The sequence below is a fragment of the Panulirus ornatus genome, chromosome 73 (genome assembly GCF_036320965.1).
Source record: "Panulirus ornatus isolate Po-2019 chromosome 73, ASM3632096v1, whole genome shotgun sequence".
Taxonomy (NCBI): Eukaryota; Metazoa; Arthropoda; class Malacostraca; order Decapoda; family Palinuridae; genus Panulirus; species Panulirus ornatus.
Window position 1 is genome coordinate 1097968 of NC_092296.1, and position 19923 is coordinate 1117890.

Here is a 19923-nt window from a genome sequence, read left to right on the forward strand (position 1 = left end):
ATGTAGCCAGAAGCTGGTCTGGCCTTTTTCTTAAGCATAGCATAGCCCATACCACGGGTACTCTCTCTCTCTCTCTCTCTCTCTCTCTCTCTCTCTCTCTCTCTCTCTCTCTCTCCACATCACCCCCTTTGATTTTCGAGGTACTTCTCCCCTCCTCCCCCCTCCGAGATACAAGAGCCGATGATACATACATCCCTCTGATCTACGTCCTCCAGAGTACAAGCCTCGCTGATTTTTCAGCCGTGTTCTCTCCCTCTGTGTAATTCGGTTGCCTCACCACGTCAACATGGGCCGCGAAAAGATTTCTCAACACTTTCTACTTCTCCAGTCACACACACACACACCCTCCTTAGTCGAGTGATGTTAGCACGAACATCTACTTCATTCGTGAGAGAATTAGACCCTTAAACGTCTTCCTACATTTTCCTCCCTCGTCTTGAAAATCTGCAGTGTATGTGTATATATATATATATATATATATATATATATATATATATATATATATATATATATATATATATATATATGGTCCTCAAGTTAGGCACTAGTAATGTATTTTAAGACACGTATCATACCATATAACGACACTACGGTACATTACTACTCACACCTATCCGCCAGTTCCTTAGCCAAAGACAACGCCTTTTCTGCACTTGTCAACCGAAGGAGTTTCGCTGTGACGGAGAGGAGGAGGAGGAGTGGTGTCCGAGACGACAACGTTAGACGGGCTAACACTAACACTACAGCTAACACCTCGGGTACCACAAACCAACAGGAAGACCCGACGCCTCCCACTACCATCACGTGGAATGGTAAACCCACCCAGTCACCACCATGACTAGCGCAAAGCCAATTATATATATATATATATATATATATATATATATATATATATATATATATATATTCCCCCCCATCACCGTCAACAGGTGAACCATCAACAACTTAGATAACCACCACAAACAGATTACGTATCTAATTACGTAAACACCCAAACTAACCCTTAGATAAAGCCACCACAATGTGGAACACCCCGTGTGTGTGTGTGTGTGTGTCCAGGTCCTGCTGAACTCCCTGCCCTACATCCTCCACCTTGCGAGCGTCGGAGAACCACCATCCCTCAGGAGTGGCACCTTCAGCCACACCCGGAGCCTGACATACCCTCCACCAGACAAACTCTACTGCCACTATTGACAGCCTTAACCCGATGACGTTCCTAAGGGCGTCATCTGTACACGATAAGGGTACGCCAACGTACCCAGCCATTTAGAAAGCGAAACCACACTGGTTTCAACTCGGTCGTGGGCACACCTCTGATCAAAACCACTATGATAATCGCCGCCATCATAGTTTTCACACAAAAAAATTATAAGCTTTCAGCATCAGGTCATCACGGCTTGTACCCGCATGGGTTTAGCCACAACACGAAAGGGCAGCTCTGGGTTCCGACGGCGTGTGCATTTAAACTATGCCACGCCATAGTTACCGGGAAGGACAAGAGAGAGTAGGGAGTTCCAAAGCTTCGAGGTGTAGGGGAAAGAAACAGGTATCCAAACCCATTTGTTCCAAAAGTCCACTCCACACAGTAATCATGTGACGCAGCAGCTTGCATGATACAGTATGGTGTATCTAGTCGTGGGGGGAGGGGAACATAAGCAGCCAGGTTGTTAAGAGAACAAATTCAAAAGAGTTAATGTACTACTAAGATAAACGAGGCAGAAAACTTGGCCTGGATGACATGCAATCACACATCTTGCAATGTTCGTTAAGAAATAGTCAAACTAATTTGACAACAGTTCCGGTCGTCACATTTTTGCAGGTGTGCGTGCAGGTAGGTGTGTGTGTGTGTGTGTGTGTGTGTGTGAGTGTGCAACTCTGTTGACAGCTTACGTTAGGCTCCGTCCAACATCAACGGGGGGGGGGGGGGGGGGGGTGTCAAACTCAGGCAACATGATCATCATCATCAGGTGTTTGATTGCTGGTCCTGGAACTATATATATATGGCGGGGGGAGCATTTTCCCTCAACCCGAAATAGTTTGTTCACGTTCTTTCTCAGAGTTTGAAGGCTTACCTGCAGGTATACACACAGGTAATACACTCGGGTAATATTCATATTAATCTTCCGAGGACTAAGTATTTAATTCGTCAGTCTTATCGAGCCATCTGAAAGCAATAAGCGAGGGAATACTGTGAAACTGGACTTGAGTAACCAATCTACATGGGTGTCTCCCATTTTGAGATTGTCTGAAAGTCGTCTCTTCATGGATGGGGATGTGTTTTCTCTGAGGTTTTAGAACCTAACGAGAGACTTCGGTTATTCTGTTTGTGATACAAGTAAAACCAAGCTCCGCTCTCATGTTCTGAGACAGCCTAAAAGGATTCTCAAATGTAATTGTACTTTTTTCAAGCCTTCTATCAGCCGCTACATTAAAATGGGTTAGGTCGCGTCAACACACCTCGACTACCAGGCCTTCACACTCTCGAGTTGCGTTCCCACGTACTCTAAAGTCGTAAAGTCGTGCTCGGGAACGTACCGTCGTTCACAGGGACGTGTGGCGACAGTGTCGTGTTCGCGGGGTACATGGCTTATCTCTTCGGCCGAGGTCACTCAACGACCACCGTAAGGATCACAGAGGTTCAATACCCTCGCTCGTGATGCCGTGCGACGTGTCGCAATGGACACCAGTCGCCCGGGCACTCTTACGCAACCCCCCCCCCTCTGATACGAACCAGCGTACCAAGCAGTACGAACGAACGGCCCGCCGCAGGACGCAAGTAGTGTACGACACCGTCGCCGGGAGAACGGCTCCTTACGTTGCTCCGTTGCTATACACCGTGTCGGTGAACGGTGTGTGTGTGTGTGTGTGTGTGTGTGTGGGATGGGGAGAGGAGACAGTACAGTAAGCGACAATGACGAAGTTGTTTTGGTAGTCCCCAGGGGAGCCACTACAGAGGAAGGATATTGCCCTATGGAGCCACTGTTCCACATGAGCACCGTGTTACGATCCTGAGACAGGTCAAGCACCAGGCCATCATATACACACCTCCAGGCCATCATATATACACCTCCTCAGGGTTGGTGCCACCGCGCTCAACGTACCAGCCAACGCTAACCACCACATGCCAGGGAGGAGCACATTTGCATACATTGATCAAAAACACGTGTGACCGCAGCCGCGCACCACCCTCAACAGTTCACAGGGTCAACACGTCAGTGAAAATGAACCTTCCCACACACACACAAAGCAGTCCTGACAACACCTGCCCGACAGATTTTACCACATCCAAACAAAGACAGACAACAAAAGCAAACAAAACAAAAAAAAATCCCCAATTCATTACACACGACAGTGAGAGTCCTGGTGGGTAACATGACCTGACCTTTGACCTGACCTGGGCGCGGACGAACCCATCCCCGCACAGGATTAGGACCACCACTGACCTACCTTCCTTCATTCCTTGACCTCTCCGAGTCCATGCGTCACACACACACACACACGCAGCGAGCGGCCACGTCAAACTCATACAGAGACAGACAGACAGACATCGGTGACAGAACGACTCAACTCCACATGTATATAGGTCACACGCACAAACGAGGGTCTTGGCCATTTCCTCTGTGTGTGTGTGTGTCGACTCGACCAGATTGGTGCAGGAGGGTAGGAAAGGAAGTGGGAGGAAAGTTTCGCGCCAGTATACCTGGAGTGCTGGTGTGTATCAGCTAACTCACACACATTTACCCTCTCTCTACGCCCTGACCCAGTGACTGCAATTTGCAAAGGGGAAAGACTGGCGCCTCTCCCTCCCCTTCCCTGTCAAGCCCTTCTCACCTCCTTCGGCAGCAGGACCTTCGAGTCACAACCAGTGAGCACGACGCGGGACAGACCCTGGGATGACCTCTGACGGGCTGAATGAAAAGCACACGCCTCGTTACCCTACGTATAAACATCCCCGTTATAATCTGTGCCAGACCCATAGGTACAGTCCACAACACGGCCCAACGCAGCGAACCTTCTTTATATATATATATATATATATATATATATATATATATATATATATATATATATATATATATATATTACTCGCCCAACGATAGCGTTAAAGGTGGGAAGTTATTGTTTACGTACTCGAGCAACCGACCTACTTATAGCCTCCTGACACACACACACACACTACAGCTGTGATCCCCACTGAACACGATGGTAAGGACGCCATTCGAGGACAATACAATGTGATCCTTGATCTCGACTTCTTTATCTTTTCTTTGCAAACCTGATCCTCAAGCGTGTGCGCGAGGGTCAAGGCCAAGCCATTATGAATAAGAGGGGGTGGCAGCTCCCGTGCTCGAGGAAGCCTGAAGCATTCCCTCTCCCCCCGCGACAGGATCAGACGTCCACAGTCTGTGCGCGGCGACTCCCGCAGACGAGACGACAGAAGCAGCCAGCACACGTGGACGGGAGGAAACACGACAGAGCCAGAACTCGTCTGGTGGTGCCTCGCTGTAACGCGATCTCATCCACAACCAACCAACCACAGGCGAGAGCTTTTGGCTGGCATGAAACAGAACCTCTCTCTCGCTCTCTCTCCCCCCGCATTCTCGTTCGTAATGAACAAAATGAATGAATAACGTTGGGTTAAGAACGAAGCTTTTTGGTAACAGCGAGTCTCCCCTGCATTACATTTGGGCCCGTCTCCAGCACGGCCAGCTAGCCTAAGGCTGTGTTAAACTGCCAAATTCCCCTTACCCCAGCCCCCTACCTCAGTTCAAGTAATATTCCCCCTCGTCCTCCCGCCCGACCCCCCTCTGTATACAGGTGCTCTTCCGAGAGAGAGAGAGAGAGAGAGAGAGAGAGAGGTAGGACAGTCGAACATCAGACGCGTTCTAAGAGTCTGACGGTCTCCTCCTCCTTTTGCTTACGGGACGTGACGAAATGGTCCCTGGAGGAGGAGGAGGAGGCGCCCCCACCACCCCACGGTACGAGGCCATGTCTGCACCACCAACACCTTCCTCCTACACAAGGCTGAGAGGCACCCCCCACCGCCGCCCCCACCACAGGCTCTGCGACCTGCGACACCGCGGGAGGCATACGAGGGAGAGCATTTCAGAGGCCTATGTATGGTGTTCCCCCTCCAATAAGCTCCTGGACGAGCAGGACGGTACCAAGACGCATTCCTGAAGACACCCCCCCCCCACAGCAGTAGCAGGGGACACCCCACAGCAGCAGAAGAGGCAAGGGAAACCCCACAGCAGAGGATGGGGACACCCCGCAGCAGCAGAAGAGGCAGGGGACACCCCACGGCAGAAGGAACCCTCCCACAGCAGCAGCAGAGGCAAGGACAAACCCATCCCCCTTCCTCCTCCTTTCCCACAGCAGCACGCACCATCACCAACAGGTATCGATCCTGTGACGACCCCCCAACCCCCCTCCTCCCGTCCTCTCCGGCAGCGCCAGCCGCGCCTCCGTCGGCTGTAAAAGCCTTCCTGGAATCCTCAGTAATGACGGCCAGCAGCCACAGGTAAGTTGCCTTATTGCTCGCCACACACGGCACGTGCACGGGCCGCCCAGCTGAGTCACGCTCTCCCCCCCCCCTCACTCTCTCCCTCTCAGTTCAACCCTTCACGTACTCCGGATCATTCCACGTTCTACTCCATACATCATCATCCTACGTTCTACTCATCATCCTACGTTCTACTTATCATCCTCCGTTCTCCTCCTACACCACATCCTTACGCTTCGCACTGCCTCACCAAACGAATGAACGTGGTCTGAAGCCTTAACCTCCATCCCCCATAACTTAAAACGGTCGCGTTACGATGATTAGCTTATCCTAATCAGAGAGAGAGAGAGAGAGAGGTGGTGGTGGGTCGTCTTCGTGGCATTTAGGTCGTCGTCCCGCACGCGACACGGATTCCGTCGCGCGTCCGACTACCCAGGGAACCGGATCCGTATACACAACAGTTCCTCGTACGGCAGCGACCACGTGTGAGGGCAGTATGGCGCTCCGGGAGGTCTCGATATTACAAGGACACTACAACACGTGTTTGGGTACGCGCGGCGCACGCGCGTGCGCCAGGGAAGTTTCCCCCAGGCCCGAGCCACGAGAGAGAGAGAGAGAGAGAGAGAGAGAGAGGGGGGGGGGTTCCTCCTTTCCACGCAAGGAACGGACAGCCTATGAGAGGTGGCGCGACCATGTAATCCTCCACCGCGCAACATACACTACAGTACCACGGGCTGTAAACAGCAGCTGTTCACACTCTTCTCCACATGTCTTGTACAATGTGATCTCTCTCTCTCTCTCTCTCTCTCTCTCTCTCTCTCTCTCTCTCTCTCTCTCTCTCTCTCATATAATGGCGTACATCATCAACACCGTACTTCCTCAAAAAATCATTCGCCAACATAGGAAATAATTTCGACCTCTGAGCATTCAAGTCATCCATCCGTCTAGTACAGCGACCAATATGTGCAACATACTCACCACCACGCAGAAAACTATCCCAAAATATACCACTGGGTATGACACATTCCAATATACACTAACACGCTTCTGTGAGAATACCTTTCAACACACACACACAAAAAAAAACTGGGCCACAGATGCCATAACTAGACAGAGACCCTAACAAAGCGCACCTGTGGCAAAACGGGAGCAAAAGGAGGCATGTATATCCGACAACGAACACCCAACCCCGAGCCCTCTACTTCGACATCCTTCGAAAAACAAATTCACGCGCAGTCAACAACAACATCTCGACGGGTAAAACGGCCAGCGAACAATATTTTCAGCGAGCGATTCTGAGAATTCACGACACTCGACCGTTCTCTCACAGGCTTGCATTCAAGACCTCACGCGCACGCCCACGCCAATGTTCTGAGAAACAGAATAAAAAAAAATGTATGTAATGAATCGGATAACTCCGCTCTTCATTCCCCAGGTCATGACACAGGGGGGGTCAAGCACTGACCTTGAACTGTGTTCAGAACAAGTCACAGTCTGGTTCTCGGCCAAGGACTGAACTGGTAGTGCGTATATAGGAAGTCTAACAGCGAACAGATGACCAAGCATTTTGAAGGGAGCAAGAACTGATTTTCTAAGGTTGGTTTCGAAGCCTCGTCTCTAAGAGGTACCTCCCCACAACAGGGTTTTAAGGTCGACCTACAATGCTGTTATTTCTCTACTCAACTAGGTTGTTTGAGGCAGCCAGCCTATCATATTCGTAGCTAATCAATCCCAAGACATCTAGACTGATTAATCAATCAATTAATCAAATCCTTCCTTGTCTTACGCATTCTTTACAAGTCTTTGAAAGTCTCGTGTCAGTAAGGGATCTGGGCTATGGATGCGCAGGACATATCCAACAGTAATGCAGTTTTACAGTCTTTTCATTCATGTGGTGTGTGTGTGTGTTCACTCCGCGTGACTCACTGGTGCGTGCCAACGACCCCTCAGGAGTCGGACACACTGGGAGGAGAGTTGCCCACCCACTGGGGTTGAGTCAGTTCGGGGAAAATACCGTCTTGGTGAAGTCTTGCACTATAAACACCAGGGAAAAAGCTCTGTGTCACACCTTTACGTCCCCCATGAACGCCTCACACCACCATGTCACGCCATGAACGCGCAACACCTCTCCTGTGTTGCCCAGCGGGTCCACAGGATAATTCAACCAACAGCTGGTAAGTCTCCCCCCCCCCTCTGTCTTTGACACACAGAACGAGTCAACGGGGAAACAAGGGCCTGACCCAATGCCAGAGAGAGAGAGAGAGAGAACATGGCCATCCTCCAACAGCTTGGCTGAGCAGGGGGGGGGGACAAGACCGAAATGGGGTAAAGGGGGGTAGATAACCTCCGGGGACCATCGTCTGAAGATAAGGCAAGGTGAGGGGTGCGGTGATGACGCCAGACATGACAGCCGTGGGAGGAGAGGGAGGAGGAGGTGAAAGACTTCAATAACACCATCGTCTTAAGGTATGCGTTGTAAGTCAAGGTCGGTCGGTCGGGCCGCCCGCCGTCTCCCTGCACCCATCGAGTGCCACTTGACTTACGTCATATACCGAGTGGCGAGGCAGGCACGCACGCGCGCGCGTGCCATCATCAGGCACGCTGACGGACTCGCTATATAGAGGAGACGCGAGATTCCTGAAGGAGGAGGGGGCGGGCGGGCGGCGGCCTCCTCCTCCTCCGCCGTGCGAGAGCATCGCCTTTAAGTACCTGTCGCCCATGAGCTCGTGAGGGACACCTTCAGACACCCTTAGCTCATCATGAGGAGTGTTGTGAGACAGACTGGTACCCTGCCGATCTTGGATAAAAAAAAAAAAAAAAAAAATTAGCTCCAAAATATACCTATTGTTAATTCTTTCCTAAATGAATCTCGTCTTGAGAGTCAGACAAAAGAAGGATGTGGTGTGTGTGTGTGTGTGTGTGTGTCCGGCACCTTATACCAAGAACGAGGCCGGTGGGGAAGTGGCACACAAGTTGAGGAACCCTGGCTGGCTGAACCCAACCTCATCCACTACCACGTCATAGTCCACACACACACACACACACACACACCGACACTCGCTTCCTCTCCTCGTGCGTAAAACATCCTCTGGTTTTACCTCTTGGTCAAGACCGTGCACACGTGTTACTGCTGTGTGTGTGTGTGTGGTGGGGCGCCTACGTGGGTAAAGTGTGGTGCAACCGACGCGCCGCCGCCCCGGTGTGCTTAGAGGAACGTCTCGAAGTTCATAAGAAAAAAAAATATTCCTATAGTAAACTGACCAACGAAGAGCTCCAGGTCGCGAGTCGAATCTCAAAGGAATTAAATCCCGTTAGAGAGAGAGAGAGAGAGAGAGAGAGAGAGAGAGATGGGAGTATTTCTTGGTAGTGGAGGCAACGTACGCAGCCAGCTTCGCTTGGAATGGGAGCGACGAAGCAATATGGTCGGTCACGCAACCCCAAGAAGAGATGCTATGGTCTACCACGGCGCCTCACACCACACACACACACACACCAACATCCTCTCCTCGACACACACACTATATCCTTCTCAAACGACACCAGGGATATCACCTTACCCTCCTCCTGTACGGGGATCGAACGCACCTCACACAGGAAAAGTAAAAACAAAAGTACGAAGCGTGTCCCATTCCAAATTCTAAGAGACTAGAAATGAAGACGCGACGATCAAATACACAAAGTATACATTATAAATCTAACTTCTAGAGCAAGATGGTACGACTCTCGTGTGCGCCATGGAACGACTCTCGAGCACGACGGCAAACCACCCTTGCACACAACGACCTAACCCCCAAGGGATATACTGAAACGACCGGGACACTTATATCCCTAAGGGATTGTACAGACCCGTGCTCTGGGACACTCACGGGTCGTGCCACGCTCCCAGTACTTCTGGCCACAGTAATCCCAAAACTCCCCCCAACCACCCACCGGAACTCTACGAGTGAGGGACTCCCCCATCCCCCCCACGGCAGCAGGAACTCTACGAGGGAGGGAAGGAGAGGGAGTGAGGTATCCCACGTGTTCACCTGCTCGCCAGCCCAGCTGACTGGTAGGCCACGTGTGCACCTAACACGACCACTCATCCGCCCGAATTCACTTTAATTACTTTTAAACGCAATTACATACATCATATTACTCGACATTCCAAGCACGGGATATATATATATATATATATATATATATATATATATATATATATATATATATATATATATATATATATATATATATATATTATATATATATATATATATATATATATATATATATTATATATATATATATATATATAATCCTTTCTTTTCTTTTAAACTATTCGCCATTTCCCGCATTAGCGAGGTAGCGTTAAGAACAGAGGACTGGGCCTTTTTTGGAATATCCTCACCTGGCCCCCTCTGTTCCTTCTTTTGGGAAAAAAAAAAAATCATTATTTGCATGTCATTTACACTGAAACATGAGCACCCAACGTGGACAGGTGTGGGGTACAAGGTTATTTTCCAGGTCTACGACACTTACCCTGAGGCCAAGCGAGCATTAAAGTGCTACACCGTATTTCACACGAGCATTACAAAGGACAGCCTCCCTTATACACCTTCACACTCGGGTCCTTTTAAGATTGCCTCTCTACAACTACATATAGACTGCCTTTCTACACCCATACACAGACTGCCTCTCTACATCTATATAGAGACTTTCACTACATCTATACAGACTGCCTCTCTACATCTAAATAGACTTTCTACATCTATACAGACTGCCTCTTTACCTCTATGTAGACTTTATAGACACTGCCTCTCTACATCGACTCTCTTTACATTAACAAAGAGAATGCTTCTCTATATATCTGTAAGGAGACCGTCTTTCTAAATCTATATAGAAACTCCCTCTCTATATGGTGACTATCTATATAGATCTAACCCTTGGCCAGAGACCCCTAGTGATCTGGTCAAAGGGTCGGGCCATCACCAAACCACCCCAAGCGTCGTACCGTCGTGCTCACGTGGTCGTGCAGCACGTATTCAAAGGGAACTAAACATCCACTGCTAAAGATTTACCAATTCTCTTACGTATGACGTCATTATAACACCCCCCCTTCCCTTCCACAGTATATTCAGTGTCGTTAAGTTCCACTTGAGACGTATCCACCATCTAAACATCAGTGATATAAACCCACTGAATCACTGCCTCTTGGACTCTGTGATCACCACTAGAAAAAATGAGGGGAGGGTGGCTCTTCTCCCCCACCCCCTCGCAGTGCTTCACTCCACATGACTTCAGAAGCAGTGGAGACTTTCACCGCATCACTGTCCACTGCCTGCACTTGCACAGATTGCTTCACTGCCAACACCTGTGTGTGGGTGTTGCTTCACCGCGCGCGTCACTGGTTTCCTAATGCACAAGATTCACGAGATTCACTGTAAGAAGCGTTTCAGTGCCTCAATCTACCACTGCTTCATTCTCAAGTTTCACAATTCATATCACTGTGACGACAGAGGAATCACATGTTCAAACATCATTAATATAACTGTTCTGGTCACCACCAACACTATATTTCACCGTTTATAATTATCACACAATCATGGTTTCACTGTTTAAAAATCATCAGTCATGGTTTCACTGTTCAGTGGTTCGCCGTCAGTAATCACCGCTTCAGTCGCTACGCCTTTCACTGCTTTGGTCACTGTGGGGTTAGAGCTCTGCCATCACTTCACTGTTTCACTGCTAGCCTTTCAATCTCTGCGACTCTCCGTTCTTCTTCTACAGCAGTGATGGAAAAACACCCTTAATGGCTCCAAAAATTTAGATTTCGGAGTGCACAAAGCTTGAAGCTAAAGAGTTGACTTACCTTAAGCTGAAGGCCAGTCCAGCTTTCCCAGATCCAGTTTAACCAAGAGTTGCGTACGATTGCGGGAGGCGAATTCCCAGCGAACTTCCATGTGCAGTATACCCTCGCCATATGGGACACTTTCACACTCGTTCTCACCGTCTTTTTTCCCTCATGATCAATCACCTTCACTGTACCATTATGCTTTCACGATTAAAGCTGACTCTACTTAAAACCCTTGGGCATGACGGTACGATCCTTGTGCACGACGGTACGATCTGCCAACTCTGCCGCGGTACGATCCTTGGGCATGACGGTACGATCCTTGAGCATGACGGTACGATCCTTGGGCATGACGGTACGATCCTTGGGCATGACGGTACGATCCTTGGGCATAACGGTACGATCCTTGAGCATGACGGTACGATCTTGAGCATAACGGTACGATCTTGAGCATGACGGTACGATCCTTGAGCATGACTGTACGATCCTTGAGCATAACGGTACGATCCTCGAGAACGACATTGAGGAGACAAAGGATTGTACCGTCATGCCCAAGGATCGTGCCGCGGCAGAGATCGCAGATCGTACCGTCGTGCTCAAGGATCGTAGCGTCGCGCTCACGAGGGGTCTCAGCTGTGGCCATAGGCAGCGGACCATGGCTAAAGTGAGCGCGGAGGACCTCCACGACCACCGCCATGCCTCCTCCTCCTGCTGCGTGGGGAGTTGCCACACTCCCAGCTCTCCACAGACGTACTGTGTTGTAACTCGTCCCCAGGCCCTGAGGTTAGCTGCACCCAAGAGAACGAGTCTACCCCCCAACCCAACCATTCCTAGTGAGCGGGGCGCCCACAGCCTCTATTCTGAAGGGCTTCCACTAGGCGGACACAAACCCTTGGAGTCTCTGCGTGGCCTCGATGGCTCCTACACTTGTTATTTAAAGGGGGCCTTTCCGGCAACACACCCTGGGTAAGGAGGGCACCTACACCCTAGTGCACAGGGCTGTGGACGCCTCACGCCCTAGCCAACGGGCGTGAGGGCTCTCGTCGGAGGGAGGGTTGAGGATCGCAGCCTAAGGTTATCTCCGTGTCACCCAGCAGTGAGGTCTTGAAAGTTATCTTCGACGTGAGTGGGGCGCCCCCACACGGGTTATCATAGGGGGGTGAGGCGACCCTGTATTACCTAAGCTGGGCGCGTCTACAGGTGCGAGGCAACGGTGTGCGAAGCCCCACATGCTCCAGCCTTACGTCACGTCACAACTGAACGACCCACAGACACATACGTATTTACCATGTACCAACAAAAACCACCACAAAGCCATCTCAACTTTAACATTCGTTAATAAAATAAAAAAAAATAAAGAAAATCCAGAGTATGAACACTTGTCACCATCATCAACAACGTCCACATCGCACAAACTGAAAAATACCTGTGGAAATATTCCTCAATTCACCACTCCGGCTCGACAACAGATGTTTCTAGCGAGTCGTATGTAAAATCCGACTATACGAGACTAGGCGGGTCTGCTGTATCATCCAAGTCAGAGCGCTTGAGAGGGATAGCTGTTCACTGTGCAACGTGCGGCCACTAACTGAGCTCTCTCGCCGATGACTGGCTACAACGAAGTAACCTTCTAGCCGCCATTCCCGCATGGAGGCTACGCAATCATCTCCCAGTGTCCGGCCCGCAACGTCGGCCTTCTAGCGCCTTCTGGCAACTACGACAAAGACTTTGGCAACTCTCCTCATCTGCTGACGTCACTCCCAAGACAAGAGCGGAATCAATCGACACGCATTGAGCTCTATCAACGCAAAGGTCACTCACAAATAATGAACAAATGCACTATTCGAAATTAAATAAAAATACATCTGCTATACCACCCTCACTCGCCCACACACCTGCTATACCACCCTCACTCGCCCACACACCTGCTATACCACCCTCACTCGCCCACACACCTGCTATACCACCCTCACTCGCCCACACACCTGCTATACCACCCTCACTCGCCCACACACCTGCTATACCACCCTCACTCGCCCACACACCTGCTATACCACCCTCACTCGCCCACACACCTGCTATACCACCCTCACTCGCCCACACACCTGCTATACCACCCTCACTCGCCCACACACCTGCTATACCACCCTCACTCGCCCACACACCTGCTATACCACCCTCACTCGCCCACACACCTGCTATACCACCCTCACTCGCCCACAAATCTGCTATACCACCCTCACTCGCCCACACACCTGCTATACCACCCTCACTCGCCCACACACCTGCTATACCACCCTCACTCGCCCACACACCTGCTATACCACCCTCACTCGCCCACACACCTGCTATACCACCCTCACTCGCCCACACACCTGCTATACCACCCTCACTCGCCCACACACCTGCTATACCACCCTCACTCGCCCACACACCTGCTATACCACCCTCACTCGCCCACACACCTGCTATACCACCCTCACTCGCCCACACACCTGCTATACCACCCTCACTCGCCCACACACCTGCTATACCACCCTCACTCGCCCACACACCTGCTATACCACCCTCACTCGCCCACACACCTGCTATACCACCCTCACTCGCCCACACACCTGCTATACCACCCTCACTCGCCCACACACCTGCTATACCACCCTCACTCGCCCACACACCTGCTATACCACCCTCACTCGCCCACACACCTGCTATACCACCCTCACTCGCCCACACACCTGCTATACCACCCTCACTCGCCCACACACCTGCTATACCACCCTCACTCGCCCACACACCTGCTATACCACCCTCACTCGCCCACACACCTGCTATACCACCCTCACTCGCCCACACACCTGCTATACCACCCTCACTCGCCCACACACCTGCTATACCACCCTCACTCGCCCACACACCTGCTATACCACCCTCACTCGCCCACACACCTGCTATACCACCCTCACTCGCCCACACACCTGCTATACCACCCTCACTCGCCCACACACCTGCTATACCACCCTCACTCGCCCACACACCTGCTATACCACCCTCACTCGCCCACACACCTGCTATACCACCCTCACTCGCCCACACACCTGCTATACCACCCTCACTCGCCCACACACCTGCTATACCACCCTCACTCGCCCACACACCTGCTATACCACCCTCACTCGCCCACACACCTGCTATACCACCCTCACTCGCCCACACACCTGCTATACCACCCTCACTCGCCCACACACCTGCTATACCACCCTCACTCGCCCACACACCTGCTATACCACCCTCACTCGCCCACACACCTGCTATACCACCCTCACTCGCCCACACACCTGCTATACCACCCTCACTCGCCCACACACCTGCTATACCACCCTCACTCGCCCACACACCTGCTATACCACCCTCACTCGCCCACACACCTGCTATACCACCCTCACTCGCCCACACACCTGCTATACCACCCTCACTCGCCCACACACCTGCTATACCACCCTCACTCGCCCACACACCTGCTATACCACCCTCACTCGCCCACACACCTGCTATACCACCCTCACTCGCCCACACACCTGCTATACCACCCTCACTCGCCCACACACCTGCTATACCACCCTCACTCGCCCACACACCTGCTATACCACCCTCACTCGCCCACACACCTGCTATACCACCCTCACTCGCCCACACACCTGCTATACCACCCTCACTCGCCCACACACCTGCTATACCACCCTCACTCGCCCACAAATCTGCTATACCACCCTCACTCGCCCACAAATCTGCTATACCACCCTCACTCGCCCACACACCTGCTATACCACCCTCACTCGCCCACACACCTGCTATACCACCCTCACTCGCCCACACACCTGCTATACCACCCTCACTCGCCCACACACCTGCTATACCACCCTCACTCGCCCACACACCTGCTATACCACCCTCACTCGCCCACACACCTGCTATACCACCCTCACTCGCCCACAAATCTGCTATACCACCCTCACTCGCCCACACACCTGCTATACCACCCTCACTCGCCCACAAATCTGCTATACCACCCTCACTCGCCCACACACCTGCTATACCACCCTCACTCGCCCACACACCTGCTATACCACCCTCACTCGCCCACACACCTGCTATACCACCCTCACTCGCCCACACACCTGCTATACCACCCTCACTCGCCCACACACCTGCTATACCACCCTCACTCGCCCACACACCTGCTATACCACCCTCACTCGCCCACACACCTGCTATACCACCCTCACTCGCCCACACACCTGCTATACCACCCTCACTCGCCCACACACCTGCTATACCACCCTCACTCGCCCACACACCTGCTATACCACCCTCACTCGCCCACACACCTGCTATACCACCCTCACTCGCCCACACACCTGCTATACCACCCTCACTCGCCCACACACCTGCTATACCACCCTCACTCGCCCACACACCTGCTATACCACCCTCACTCGCCCACACACCTGCTATACCACCCTCACTCGCCCACACACCTGCTATACCACCCTCACTCGCCCACACACCTGCTATACCACCCTCACTCGCCCACACACCTGCTATACCACCCTCACTCGCCCACACACCTGCTATACCACCCTCACTCGCCCACACACCTGCTATACCACCCTCACTCGCCCACACACCTGCTATACCACCCTCACTCGCCCACACACCTGCTATACCACCCTCACTCGCCCACACACCTGCTATACCACCCTCACTCGCCCACACACCTGCTATACCACCCTCACTCGCCCACACACCTGCTATACCACCCTCACTCGCCCACACACCTGCTATACCACCCTCACTCGCCCACACACCTGCTATACCACCCTCACTCGCCCACACACCTGCTATACCACCCTCACTCGCCCACACACCTGCTATACCACCCTCACTCGCCCACACACCTGCTATACCACCCTCACTCGCCCACACATCTGCTATACCACCCTCACTCGCCCACACATCTGCTATACCACCCTCACTCGCCCACACACCTGCTATACCACCCTCACTCGCCCACAAATCTGCTATACCACCCTCACTCACTCACCCACCCACATACCGGTGATTACCACCCTCACTCGCCCACATACCTCTTATACCGCCTTCACTCACTCACTCACCCACCCACCCACACATCTGCTTGTACACAGATTACACCAGCTTCGCCCACCCCCGCCCACTAAACACCTGAGTGGGCACCGGGTCCCCGTCAACCCTTGCAGTGGGTGACCCGTCGAGCTGGATGGGTGTAATGCAGGCTGTGGCAAGCCGAGTGGATGATGGTCACATAGGTGACGGCTGGTGACTTCCTGGTGGATGATGAGGGACACACACATGGGGTAACGGCCGGTGGCTTCCTGGTGGATGATGAGGGTCACATGAGTGACAGCTGGTGGCTTCCTAGTGGATGATGAGGGTTACACGCGTGACAGCTTGGAGGCTTCCTGGTGGTGGATGAAGGGTTCATGGAAGTCTACTGGCGGCTCTCCTGACGGATGAGGACCAGAAGGGTGATAATAGGGCCCCATATATTGCTACGGGCCGAGCGGGTGATGGATGAGAACCAGGCGGGAGGAGAGGAAAGAAGCGAGAGGGTTGAAGCCTGACCACATCTCCCTGGTTGAGAGGAAGGTCTAACGAGAACTCTTGAGGTAGATACGACCCAACTACCAGCCCCATTTCCTCCTCTCCCCCCTTAGAAACGCCCTCTCCCCATTACCCAGCATCACTAACTACCCCCTCCCAACCAACGACCACCACCCTCAACCACAGACAACTCCTCCAAACGACACTGGGGGGACCACCACATGCCCAGACCAGCTGCGCACCACGACCACACCGACGAACGAAACTCCCTATACAAGCGATGCACTAATCTCGTACCAGCATTGCCTCCACGGGCACGGCCCTCCTCCCACACACACACGCACAGGGTGGAACACACACACTCCCCGTACTGTAAACACAGGCAGACAAACACTGCTTACATATACCATTATTTACACACAATACGGTACCCTAACGAGCCAATGGGACATCTAAATTCTACAACAACAGACTCTTGTTACTGTATTCGATGCCACCGATTCTCTCTCTCTCTCTCTACGACTTCCCAGTCCAAAATATGGACGACCAGCGCTCCGAGGAGGAAGACGAGACAACGTCCCGCGCGGCGCGACCCCAACACCACTACTCTGGGGCTCTGGCCGACCTTCGGTCCGCCCCAATGACCAACAACACAGTAAGGCCTGTGGTCGGCGACCCTGGTGACTTTATTATAAAAGACCCGCAGGCCTACTACACGTACCCGCGAGAGCCCCGGGGGTCATCACGGACATTAAACTATTGATCAAACTATCCCCTCCCCTCCCCTCAACCACCCACACTACCTGCACCTCTGACGCCTCTATTTCCTGGTGGAGGGCGCTGCGCAGCCTTGGGAGGCTGCCCCCAACTCCCCTCCTCTCCCTCCCAAATCAGGGGAACAACAACAACAGCACACAATCCGTTTTCCTTGCGGTGATCTTCGAAGCCTTCCATGCCTATCTGATGTCATGTACAGCCTCTTCTGAGATACACTTCCTACATCTCGTGCGTGAATAACTCGTCTATGTTCCAAGGAGGGTTTAACACGCCAGTGGTCCACGGGGGGGTTAACACGCCAGTGGTGCCCGTCGCTCAAACAGTTCTGCCCTTTTGGCAAACCTAAACGCGCGCCTGTGTCCTTCGCACATTACTGAACCCGCTCATAACATCCACCTTAAAAGGCGCGTGTACTTACGACAAAACAACATTCTCGTCTGGAGGGTTAACGCTGGTTTGAAAGAGCAGCAATACGTTTTTTGTCTCCTTTGTTTGCAGAATCCAGCCTATCATTTTTTTTCTCTTTTTACGAAGCAACGGTGAAGTTTGCTTGTTGAAGATAAGGTCATCCGACATTCATTTCTAGACCTTTTAACATTGTTTCAGCATGTTCGCCACTATCACGTATTCGGATAAATCTCTTTACTTCCCTCACGGGATGGAACCCGGCTGAAACTTGAGACCCAGTGAGGAGCCTATCAAGCCTCAGTGGCCCCCACTTGCAAGGCTTCAAGTGACATCCGAGTGAAGCTTTGCAGTGCCTTCTATATATGGGGATTTTTCAACCCCCCCCCCCTCGGTGTAGTCATCTCAAAATGACGGTGCGAGGCTGTGGGAGGTGATGTTCATAGCTTGAAGTGAACATCATTTGTGGCAATTAGAGTCAAGGTGTTAACCCTTTCCGAATGGTTCACAGCTGTGTGCTGGCCAATAGCCAGTCTTCTGTCTCATTCCACAGGGTGGCGAGTCGGTGTACATAATGTATATATATACATATACATCAAGTCTTCGTCTTAACACATACATGCGCTTGTCAAGGTTCGCCATCCTAGTGGTCAACATCTGCAAAGACGAGTACACTGACACACTTTTTTTTTCTCTCCATCGTGCGGGACCTGTACGAGAATTTCATCCAGCTGTAGCAGCACGACCGTGCTGGCTTGGTCTACAGAGCCAGGAAAGTGTGCCAAGTCCCTCTAGTAGGAGGAGGGGTGTCCCTCATCACAAGGTCTACTGGTTCACGCTCGCTTGGCCTGGGATACACCATGTCGACATCTGTACTCAAAGTTGTAGAATGGCGGGCAGACAGAGGCACACACATAGACCCAGGTTTGCACACAAGCCAGACTTCATGCCTAGACAGAGGGCCATGTGTGTGCCTTCTTGGAGACCAGTGGGAGGATGTGCTCAGGCAAAGACTCTCCCTCCCTCCCTCACTCTGCACCCTCCTCACACACCGACGTCTCCTCAACCCCTCCTAAACATGAGGAGGAAGACGCACTCTACCTTATCCTCTTACCTTCTCGCAAACAGCGCACACGAACCGATCCGACTCATAGAAAAAGTAACCAGTTCCGTATGGCAATGATAACACGTATTACACTGCGTGTGTGTGTGTATTACGGGGAGAGTTTTACACGTGTGTTGCCTAGTCTCAATCTTGAATATATGTACCATGTCTACTCCTATATATATATATATATATATATATATATATATATATATATATATATATATATATATATATATATACTGTACATACTTAACCGCACACACACACGCACACAAAGACATACACACACAAGCTTAAGCTGTGTGTGTGCGCGCGCGCGCGTGTGTGTGTGTGTGTATGAAAATTCTGCCCCTAACTACAGTGTATTCTAGCATTTCTACAGGACCATACCTGCAGTCAGCTATAAAGCACAAGGTCAACAACAAAAGTGTCATAACAACGAACCGTTGTTATGGGGCAACTTGACACAGTCTCGATGTCAGGTGAAGGTCTTCTCGCTGTGACCAGTAGAGCTAGTGGCGCCACCACCGCCAACCATACCTGTGCAGGGGAGAGAGAAGAGAGAAGGGCGCGTCTTAATGGTCTATGGTTCCTTCAGGAGGTGAGGGGAGGGAGGGAGGGACGGGTGTCAATAATGCACTGATACAGTTCATCACTTCT

General features: G+C 51.7%; 1 protein-coding gene across 24 annotated transcripts in view; it reads right to left on the minus strand.

Moving 5' to 3' along the window:
- drn (doctor no) overlaps positions 1–19923 on the minus strand; it is a 150590-nt gene that overhangs the window by 23505 nt on the left and 107162 nt on the right. For 13 of the 24 annotated variants that reach the window (XM_071661144.1, XM_071661145.1, XM_071661152.1 and 10 more), the window contains one exon: positions 19708–19803. The exons of 8 other annotated variants lie outside the window; for them this stretch is intronic. Coding sequence is in view for 1 of the 16 variants with exons in the window: in XM_071661168.1 (XP_071517269.1) it covers positions 19742–19803 (62 nt within the window). In the remaining 15 variants the exon portion in view is untranslated. Of the gene's footprint in view, positions 1–11351; positions 11522–12759; positions 13045–19707; positions 19804–19923 lie in introns of those variants that run through there. 3 more of the 24 variants (XM_071661164.1, XM_071661161.1, XM_071661167.1) reach the window with 3 other exon arrangements.